The sequence below is a fragment of the Micromys minutus genome (genome assembly GCF_963924665.1).
Source record: "Micromys minutus genome assembly, chromosome: 1".
NCBI classification, from domain to species: domain Eukaryota; kingdom Metazoa; phylum Chordata; class Mammalia; order Rodentia; family Muridae; genus Micromys; species Micromys minutus.
The window spans coordinates 176,257,249-176,268,646 of NC_137969.1; the positions used below are offsets into that span (position 1 = coordinate 176,257,249).

Consider the following 11,398-nt stretch of genomic DNA (forward strand, 5'->3'; position numbering starts at 1 on the left):
CTGACAGCATCTGCCTTTGATACTGGAAGGAAAAAGAAACAGTATGAGGGGAAACTGGATGATGGGAAGCTGTCTGAGACCCTGAAGATAACAAGTTCAAAGGACTACCCCAGTCTCCAATGGGGGGAGGCAGTATGCCTACTCAGTTTCCTTCTGAATCTATCATTCTATAACCAATTCTCATGTCCATTCCCAATGTCAGCTGTGGTCCTGAACTTACCAGCTTGGGAAAATACTCTTCTTAGACTGAGCTGGCATTGCTGGCCTTCTAGCAGGGAGGCTATATGTGTGGGTTCCAAGGTCAGGATACTGTGGTAAGATGGCATCGCTGAGGGATGTTGGTGTGGATCTCCCTGCCCTCATTGTCAGGTTTGGTCCACAAGGGCAGTGGGAACAGAGACGTGGAACAGAGAGAGGTCATGTAGGAGTGAGGCAGTTCAGAAGCCCTGTGAGTATGTACGGGGAATGGCCACACTGAGACCAGTCAGAAAGCAGATCAACTTAGGGTCATTGAAATCTTACAAAGTTTTAAGGGATTGAAAACAGGGACGTCCAGGATGGGCAAATGTCATTGGCTGGGGACTTTGGGGTACTTAGGATGTCTCATTAACGTGGGGGAAGTATTTCAGGAATCTCAGGTGCTGGCTGAACAGATTCTGTCAGGAGAAAGGAAATTGGTCTTATGAACTAATTGAGGCTACGTGACATTCCTCAGGTAGAGGTGGGCTTGGAGACTTAGAATTCCCTGAACAAGTTCAGAGGAGAAAAACCCACCAATGAAGGGAGTCTCCCATAATGTGCTAAGCCAGGGGCTATCTGGTCATGGTGGACTTTGACCTTAATGAGCAGAGTTTTTCCATAGTTGGAATGCTACATCCTGCTCAGTGCTCTCACAGTGAGAATAGTAATTTCTTGGCTCTGTTTATAGACAAACTGTAGGGCTCTCTGTGGCAAGCCTGTTGAATCCAGAGGGCCCACAGAATGCCAGATCTCTTGTCTATGGTCCTATTGTGCCAGCCTTGATTCTTGGGTTCTCTTCCCTTCCTCCTCCATGGCATCTTTGGCTTTTTGGCTTTTATTTCTCTCTTATCCTCCCCCAAATATTCATCTTCTTCTTCAACTTCTTCTGTTCCAACCAGTATTCATGGTCTCTGTCATGTTTTGAATAAGCATGGTACTCGTAGGCTCCTCTGTTTGAATGCTTGGGTCAGTTATTAGAACAGTTTGGAAAGAATTAGGAGATGTGTCCTTGTTAGAATAGCATGGTGTCTCAGTCTCTCCGTGGGTGTCTGTTAATCCATCTGCCTGCTGCCTATGGCTCAGGATGTAAAGCGTAGGTCGGATGGCTTTGTAAATATAGAGCTGCTGGATTGTGCCTCCCCTCATAGTACAAAGACCTGATGCCCACAGAGTGACACCCACACTCCTTTCCATGGACTTTAAGACCCTCACAATCTACAAGGACAAGGTTTAATTTTCAAAGCTCTAGATATGATAGCTTGATTTCCCCCTTACTTTAAAATGCATCATCATCTGGCACTAAAGAAATGGATTAGTGGATATAGGAACATTTGCATTAAAACCTCAGTTCAGATCCCAGGATCCAGGGAAAAGGTTTGACATGTCTGCACATGCTTTTACTGCAATGCTGCACAGATCAGGGATGGAAGGATCACTGAGGCTCATTGGCTGCCAGTCTAGCTTCAGGTTCGGTGAGAGAACTTGTCATAGGGTAACATTGTGGAGAGTGATAGAATAGAAACTGGAAGACGCCCTCTTCTACCCTCTATATACAGGCACATGGGCACAAACACCCTTACATACCTGTGTATACTCCCTCCAACCCACTCCCCCATGTATCGACTTAAATTATCCGACTCATTCTCTCGTCCTTAGCAGAATAATGACCCTCTGAGTGGAATACAGCAGAACAGAAACAGACCAGTCCTTCACTGTGTGCCCTGTGCACTATGAACCTTGGAGGGCTGGACCATAGTCTTTACCTCTTTGGCACCCAGGTGGAAGTAGGACTTAGTAGAAACTTGTCATTATGGGATAGCTAAATGCTTGTATAGAACAATTGCCTGTGAAGAAAAATGGTGTGTGTGTGTGTGTGTGTGTGTGTGTGTGTGTGTGTGTGTGTGTATGCATGCTTCATTTCCAAGGAATAGTAGCTGCTAGTGAACTAATTTCTTGCTATTAACCAATATTAAGTTGATATTTAAATTGGCATGTATTGCTTATGCTCCCATTTTCTATATTATAAAATACTTTTCCAATTTTAAAGAAAACTTGATTGTTTCAAAATTTTATCTTCGAACCAAAAGGTTTTCTATTGAAAGATTTCCCACAGAAACACTTCTACGATCTGCCAAACTCCCTGTGGAACTGGATAGACTTGAAATTAATTATGGTTTAGATGAACAGAGGTGTCTCATTCATCCAGAACAGAGGAGAGAATCTTCTCTTCCGTCCTTCTTAGATGAACTTTCTGGGGTCGAATGAATTAGACAAAGGAAGGATAAACAAGAGAGAAAACTGGCAAGCCAGCAGACCTTGATCTGTGTGCTGGCATCCCTTGGGAGCTGCTGGAGCAGAGCATTGGCTTGAAAAGAAAGGAAGGAAAAAGAGGAAAGAGAGGGGAAGGAAACAGGTTGTTACTTACTAGGGAACAAGCTGCAAATAGGCAGATAAATGGGGAATGCCCCCAGGCACATAGCAACTGGCAGCTGTGGTTTTAATGTGGGTTCCTGGATGTCTATGGCTGCCTAGCGACCTGGAGCCTCCTTTCCTTCTTCCAGATAGGGAGTGGTGGGATGATTTGCAAATGGATTTTCTGGCCAGAAGGGGGAAACAGAGTGCTTCTCTAAGACCTGTGGCTTTTTTTTTTTTTTTTTTTTTTTTTCCTGCATCTCAAGATCCACCCAGCAGGTACTCGGGCTACCTCTGACTTGTGGTTGAGGCTAGGGTCAATAATCCTAAGAATTTCAACTTGGTCTGTTTGTCTAGAACAGAAATCTACATTCTAGAGAGTAACTTTTCTTACTGCCTATCTTGGAGATAGCATCTGTCATCTGGCTGTCCACGTGTATGTCCTGAAAGTGCCATCTGCTTTGGGAGTCACACTGGCCTCTAGAATCACACCTCTCGCATATTCATTACTGCAATGCAAGAAATCATTATACAAGAAGATACTGTATGTCAGGACAAAAAACCAGGCTACATAGTACATAGTTCCAAACACGTTCAGAAATACAAAGCAAAAGACGTGAAAGAAAGCCAATGTCTTCCTCTCCAAAGCCACACAGGACCAAGGCTCTTCTGCCCTGCCCTTGGCTGACTCTGATCACTTGGGATTCACTTGGAGCCACGAGTGGATCCTGTTTTGATGATCTCTGTTTTCAGAAATCTGGTGAAGTGGAACAGAGCTGGCCAGCTTCCTTTTTAAACAAACTCCCCCACCAGGCCGGCTTCCCAATCTCAGGGTTTGCAGGCAGCTTTCCTGCTCACGCTGTTCATTTGCATCTTATTTTCTTTTCACAGCTACAAGGAGCTGCTGAGTTCACCATAAAGATAATTTCGCATGGATCTTAATTTTGCACAAACACTGGGAGCCAATCTCAGTCTGTTGAGAGGAAGTCACAGGACTTCATGAAGCATGTGCTACTGAGGGTTGTCAAGAGACACAATGAGCAGTTTCCCTAGATTTATAATGATTGTGGGTATACTTTAGGAGAAAATGAAGCCTTTTTTTTCCATTTTCAGTACTGAATTTCCAGGTGCTGAGGCTTCTTTTCCTCTGTGCTTTGAGGCATCTGGCTTTACAAAGTAACTCTGTGTGTGTGTGTGTGTGTGTGTGTGTGTGTGTGAGTTGTCCTCTATATCTTTGCTTCTCAAAGTATCATTGATGTCCCCCAAATGCACAAAGAAGTCATCTGCATTGTCATTTTCCAGATACATTTAATTTTGTCTCTGGTGAAATAGATCATATGAAAATTGTGTTTCAAATACCTTTGATTGGTATTTGAATATTTATTGGTTCAAAGGCACCGATTTTTAGTTTTCAACTGATAAATGTTCTTACATTAAAGAACCTAACATTGAACCACTGTGGAGCAAATACTGTTTACTTGTTTTGGTTTTTCTGTTTCAGACATTTCTATACCAGACTAAAGGCATTGCCAAAGCTGACCTCAGCCTGGTGAGTCTCCTGTTCTGTCCTCTTCAGTGTTTGCCTAACAGTATGTGGCACCACTACCTGCAGGATTTCTACCCAAGAAATCTGTAGAGTAGATGGATAATAAGCCAGCTGAAAAATATTCCAATGAATGGTAAAACGCACTCCAAAGTGTACTATCATTATGGAGGTCATGTTGTACATCATTGTATATTACTAAAATGTAAGCCAACGAGTTGCTTCTACTACAGATTTGAAAGTCTAGCTCCTCATCCCAGCACTCTGGAGGCAGAGGTAGAGGCAGCAAGGTCTGTATGTTCTGCATGGTGATCTCTAACCTGACAGGAACTGTTTACTGAAACCCTGTTTCAAGAAACAGAACAAACACTCTGTGGGCAGAGTTACAGATGTCCCATGTCCTCATTTTTGAAAAGATTATAATTCCAAAACTTTTTTAAAGTATAGAATAGAGTTTATTCAAGGCATGGGGAGGGGAGTTAAGAGGGTAGTTGGGGCAGAGGGGGGAGGAAGGGAGTTAGAAGGAGAGAGAATGAGAGAGAGAGAGAGAGAGAGAGGGAGGGAGGGAGGGAGGGAGGGAGGAAGAGAGACACAGACAGAGAGAGAGGAGAGAGAGAGAGAGAGAGAGAGAGAGAGAGAGAGAGAGAGAGAGAGAGAGAGAGGGAGTGAGGGAGTGAGGGAGTAAGGGAGGTAGGGATGGAGGGAGAAGAGAGGAGTAGAAAAGTAGAGGCTGGCCATGAGCACGTGGAGAGGGGAAAGAGAGAATGAGGAGAGGAGGGACAAAGGGGGTAAGGGCAAGAGAAGAGAGAGCAAGAGAGGAGAGCAGAAGCATAATTTCAAAACTTTAAAGCCACACTGCAGACGTTTTTATGAGCAGCTGACAGGTGCAATATCAAGCTCTTGACTAGACTCTTCTCCTCCATCTTTCAGCCTTGTTTTATTCCTCTAGGGTCTTGATCACTATTGAACAAAAGGATAAAGTGGTTTACTTCCTTTTGTGTGCTGAACACCTGTCATGGTCCAGATGTTAGAAAGATTGGAATGAAGGGGTATGCTTAGTTTTTCTTGAAGATTTAAAATGAGCACTTATGGTTTTCTTTAGTTGTCATGGAAACACAATTCCCACGATATTAATGCTCACCAGGAATACCTGTAGTGGTGGTCAGTTGAAGACCCAGACTTGGAAAGGCAGTGGCATTCCTATCAGAAAGAATGCTTTGCAGATCCCAGAATAGCCGGTATGGATGCCCAGAGGGAAAGGTGGAAGGATGCTTTCTTTAGGAGCTCCTGAGCCTAAGAAGGCAGCAGGGTGACTTCAATACAGTCAGGATATTCAGGCAGAAAAATTAGGCAGAATGTAGCTCCTATCAAGAAACATGTCGGAGTACAGATGAGGATGCTAAGTCTCAATGGCTGGGCTGTTTCTGAGAGCCCTTTCCCAGCATCCTGCCACCAGAAAGCTTGCTTTCAGGGTGGCCACTTGTTCTTTCTTCCTTCCTTTCCCTAGGTCCCTTTCTTGTCCATTCCTTCCCTTCTCTCCCCTCTTTTCTTCCTTTTTTTCCTTTCTTCCTTTCTTTTTCTTCTTTATAGCAAAGAATGATTATGTTAATCCAGACATCTCAGTAGCTTTCTTACTATAACTTCTCATACAACTAAATAAAAAACTCTACCAGAGGCATTTAAGATGCTTGTATAACAAAGAAACAAACATTCTCATAACTTTAGAAAAGATATATGTATAGATAAGATGAAATGATTTATTCTCTAATCATGGAAAAATCGGTTCTTTTAAAGGAGGAATTATAATTTAATCCTTCTAAACTGAAGAATTACATTATTCTCTTTGACAAGCACAAAGGGGTCTTAACTGATTCTCAGCAACTGCTGTGACATGTTTGGTCTGTTGAGTGTGAAAAGCAATCTTACAAAACTAAAAGATCATACATCATTTCTTACTCACCCCACAAGAAATTTCTGCTTCTCAGGATGAGAGGGAGGAAAATTCCAGTTTTCATTACCACCAGCGTTACTGCCATAGCTCCAAGTGTTCTCACTCTGGAGTTGAAGTTGGGAAGAGATAATTAGAAAGTCAGCAAAATACTGAGGGATGTATCATAAATATCCAGTACTCAGGTGGGTTGTCTCAAGTCCAAGGCTGCCATCTTAGGACCTTAAACTATCCTTAGAGCCAGAAAGATGCACAGGCAGCCTGAAGTGCTGATCAGACCTGGTCCCCTATTCATCAGGATCCCTGACTCAACATCCTGAGATGAACACATTATAGTAAATATGGGTCTATAGGTGTCCTAGCACATGTGAGCTGAAGTAATGGGAATGGGGCCCCACCAAGCTTCGCTAGGAAAAACATCTATTTGCCACACAGCCCAATAATGACCTCCCATAGACAACCTTACACATTTCATGATAGATTCTCTTAGAACATGGGAAAAAGTTCTACAACCTGACCATTTTCCTTCTCTCAGCTGAAGAGGCAGGGTATTCACAGCTTGGTGTGTTCCTTGTGGCCTTAACTTCAGAACTGTGAATCTCGATCACTTTCTGGGGACTTGGTCACCCACCCACCGTATAAATGGACTCCGTGCTCTGATGCCCATTCAAGCTTAGACAGGAATGGCTTCATTCTATGTTTGTTTAGTATTGTGTTTCTGCCAAGTGCTTATGTGTCCTGGCTGGTCAGAAAAAAAAAATGTGCCACTCATAGAGGACATTCTGTCTGCCTGACCTAGAAAGACAGAAAGGTTCCATATCCCTTATTGCTAGGAGTTTTAGCTAGGGTCACCCATATAGGTTCCTGGGAGTTTCTCTTGTCCTAAACTTCCAGTTCGTCCCAGAGATACCCCCACTCCGCCAGTTCTCTCTCCCTCTGTCTTCCACACACTTGATCTATGTTCACCACCTGACCCCCTCTCCCACCCAGTTTTCCCCTCCCCATTCAGTCCAGATGTCTCCTGTAACCAGACAAGACTCTCAATGAAGGGATGGGGACTCCAACCCACCCACAAAAGCTTTGAGCCACAATTTGTCCTGCCTACAAGATGTTTGGGATAAAGATGGAGCAGACATGGAGGGAATGGTCATCTAATGACTGGCCACACTCGAGAGCCACACCATGAGAGAAAGTCAACCACTGACACTGTTACTGATATCTTCTTGTACCTGCAGACAGGAGCCTCGCATAACCGTCATCACCCAGCAACTGATGGGAATGGATGCTGAGACCCACAGCCAAACATTAGATGGAGATTGGGGGATGTCGTGCAAGGGGGGTAGAATTGAAAGAGCCAGAGAGGTCAAGGACACCACAAGAAAACCTAAAGAAACTAATGAGGGCCCATAGCGGCTCACAGAGACTAAACTACTAACCAGAGAGCATTCATGGACCAGACTAAGCCCTTCTACACATATGTAACAGATGTACAACTTGGTCTTTATGTGGTATCCCTAACAGCAGGAACGGGGACTGTCTGTGACTCTGTCGCCTCCCTTTGGCTTCCTTTTGTCTAACTAGGCTGTTTTGTCAAACCTCAATAGGAGAAGATGCATTTAGTTCTACTGCAAGCTGATATGCCAAGGCAGATTGATATTTATGGAAATCTTCCCCTTCACTGAGGAGAAAGGGAGGGGGAGGGGTGAATATGAGGTGAGGGCAAGGAACTAGAGGAGAGGAGGGATGGGAAGCTTCACTCCAGATGTAAAGGAAATAAACACATTAATTTTATAAAACACAGAAGTGTGATATTCGGAGAAAGAAGTAACTTATTAAAACTAACCCCTTTAACACTTCCACTTTTCTGAGATGATGGAACCAACTGGACAAGGACACACACACATACACATATACACACACATACACACACACACACACACACACACACACACACACCAGTAAATTAGAAAGCAGACTTAGGAAGAAGAAATTTGGTGGGGGCTGGGTAAGGGAATGAGAGGATAATAGGGCACTTTGATTAAAAACCACCATACATACACATATAAAATACATGTGAGAAACTGTAAAAGAATAAATAGAATAAATTAAAGTACCACATGAAGGAGGAGATATGAATCACATGACATCAGCTGGACTGTATCTTCTGCTGGTCTCCAGTGGCAATGGCAACTGGAACCTTTTGTGTATCCCTGAGATACCAGGGTTCTTCTGGCTGAAAAGCGAATGAAATACATCTACTTTTAAAAGGGTGAATAAAGAGTCTCATTAGGACGTACCGCCTTGCCAGCCACATCCCCGATCCCACAATCTCTGAAAGTGAACAGATTCATCAGGCTCCTCCTTCCTGTTGGAGGAAACAGTAAAAGCCAAAGTGCAAAGAGAACTCTAAGGCAAACTGAGGCACCAACAGGCTAAGCTACCTGCAGGCTGTCCCCAGATCATGAGCTGTCACCCATGCAGCTCTTTGAGTCATTTCTGCTCCTGCAAATAACTCCTCACCTTTAATTCTACAAGTAACCCCAGTGATCCAAGTTGGATTTTGGTGAGTAGACATGTGTTGTGTTGCCCCGGAAGTCTTATCACACATCGGTAAACACATTTCAAAGGCACCTGAGGCCAAATCAGAGTGCCTTAGGGAAAACCACTCCTTTGAAGGCAGCCCAGTAAATGTTAAAAACTACAACTTTCCCTCTGAACTATAGCTGCATTTTTTTGTTTCCTTTCATTTTTATCAAATTATAGTGATGAGTAAAAATTATATCCACGTGTGGACAGCACTTTAGTGTATAAAAGCAAGGACTGGTTGGATCCACTTAAAACACGCTTCATCTTGCGTGTGTGCTCCTATAGCCTCTCCTCATGTCTCTTCATAACTCCCCATGATCCCTCCTCAGATCGTCTCTGTATGTTTTCTCTTCTCCCCTCACAGTCTTTCCATGCACCCTCTCCCCACAGGCTGCCTTCACATCTCTCAACCTCTCCTCACATGCCTTTTTCATCATCTCTTTTTGGCCTTACCTCTCATCCTCTCCCTGCATCTTTTCCTAGTCCCCTTCTCCCATTGTGTCTTCCTTAAGGCCACTACTGCTATGATGAAACACCATGACCGAAAGCAGCTCAGAGAGGCTTACACTTCCACATCACCGTCCATCACTGAAGAAGCCAGAGAACAAATTCAAATATGGTAGGAACCTAGATGCTGCAGCTGATGCAATGGTCATGCAGGAGTGCTGCTTACTGGCATGTTCTCTGTGGCTTGCTCGTCCTATTTTCTTATAGAACCCAGGAATACCATCCTAAGGATGATGACATGGGCCCTCACCCACCAACCACTAGTTAAGAAAGTGCCCTACATGCTTGTCGACCACCCAGTCTTAAGGAGGCACTTCCTATTTTTCTTTTTATTAAATGTATTTATTCACTTTATATCCCAGTACCAGCCCCTTCCTCTCAGTACCCCCTTCACACACATCCTCCTCCCATTCCTCCCTTCCCTTCTCCTTTGAGAAGGGGAAGTTCTCTCCTACTGCACATCAAGTTGCTGCTGGGAGAGGAGAGTCTATCTTCTCTCACTGAGACCAGACAAGTCTGCCTATTTAGGGAAACAGGATGCACAGGGAGGCAGGCAACAGATTCAGGGACAGTGCCCTCTTGCTGTTGGGGAACCCACATGATGACCAAGCTGCACATCTGCTACATGTGTGCAGGGGCCTAGGTCCAGCCCCTGTGTGCTCTTTGGATGGTGATTCAGTCTGTGGGATCCCCCAAGGACCCAGGTTAGTTGACTCTGTTGGTCTTCCTGTGGAATCCCTGTCTTCTTTGGGACCCTCAATCCTTCCCCCAGCTCTTCACAAGACTCACTTATCTCCATCTAATATTTGGCTATAGGTCTCGCATCTCTTTCCATTGGCTGCTGGGTGGAGCTTCTCAGAGAACAGTAATGCTGGGTTCCTGTCTGCAAATGTACAGCGTATCACTAATAGTATCAGAGATTGGTTCTTGCCCATGGGATGGGTCTCAGGTTGTGGCAGTCATTGGTTGGCCACCCCTCCCTCTCTGTTCTATCTTTGTCTTCTGCACATCTTGTAGGGCATGCTTTGGGTTGAAGATTTTGTGGATGGGTTGCTGTCCTTATCCCTCTACTGGGAGTCCCTGGCTACAGGAAGTGGGCACTTCAGGATCCATATCCCCCACTGCTAGGAGTCTTAGTCCCTACAGACCCCCTGGAGCATCCCCCATCACAGGTCTCTGGCACATCCTAATATTGCTCCCCCAACTGATTGATTATTATTATTGCCCCTACTGTCCCTATCTAATCCCACCCACCTCTGCCCCATTCCCCTTGCCATCCCTTCTCCCACACAGTTCTCTCCTACCATCCACCTCTGACAATACTCTATTCCCCCTTCTGAGAGTCAACCATCGGAGGCATTTTCTTAATTGAGAACCCCCCCTTTCAAATGACTGTTGCTTGTGCCAGTTGACATAAAAATATCCAGGATAATTGACCCCTTGTCAACTCGACACACAGACTTATCACCATTAAGATGAAAACTTTTCTTTCTCATTCATCCCAAGATCTCATACTCTAAACATAAATAGCTTTAAAAGTCTCATAATGTTTATAAATTCAAACATTAAAATTCAGTCCCTTTAAACTATCCAGTCTCTGTAGAAATGCATTTTTTTTCTTTTAAAAGTCTCAATTCTTTCAACTGTGGGGTTCCAAAAAAAAAGATCACATTAAGTACTTTCTTACTTCAAGAAGGAAGAACCAGGGCACATTCACAATCAGATCAAGGCCAAATGGGTTGCCTTACAATTTTCTGGCCTGTTTCAAAGGCATCTTGCCACGCCTCCAGCTCCATGCTCTGTATCACCACATCGCTTGTCTTCTAAGTTAGACTCCACACCTCAGTTGCTGCTGTTCTGGTGGCTGTCCCATGATACGAGCATCTCCAAAATACTGAACTGTGTTCTCACCAATAGCCTCTCCTAGCCATTCCATGGTGCTTTAGCTTCTCTCTGTGACTCCTTCAGTTCCAAGCCTTCAATTGCTACTGAGGCTGCATCTTTACCCCTTTCCAAAGGCCTCTCCTGGCCCAGACAGTACGGAGCTTCATCTGTTCTCTGTGACCACTTCATACTTTCAAAACCAAACCCAGTACTGCCTGACTGACTCTTACACTACCAAGATCGGCTGTCAGCTCGAGGTACAGCCTTGGCTGCCTCTG

The 11,398-nt window shown here is 44.4% G+C and overlaps 1 protein-coding gene across 1 annotated transcript in view; it reads right to left on the reverse strand.

The window, feature by feature from the left end:
• TPO (thyroid peroxidase) overlaps positions 1 to 11,172 on the reverse strand; it is a gene marked incomplete at both ends in the record, with an annotated part of 82,703 nt that extends 71,531 nt beyond the window's left edge. Inside the window, 2 exons of the mRNA XM_080911921.1 lie at positions 6,156 to 6,250; positions 11,078 to 11,172. Coding sequence (XP_080768047.1) covers positions 6,156 to 6,250; positions 11,078 to 11,172 — 190 coding nt within the window. The remainder of the gene's footprint in view (positions 1 to 6,155; positions 6,251 to 11,077) is intronic.
• Positions 11,173 to 11,398: the final 226 nt, after the last annotated feature.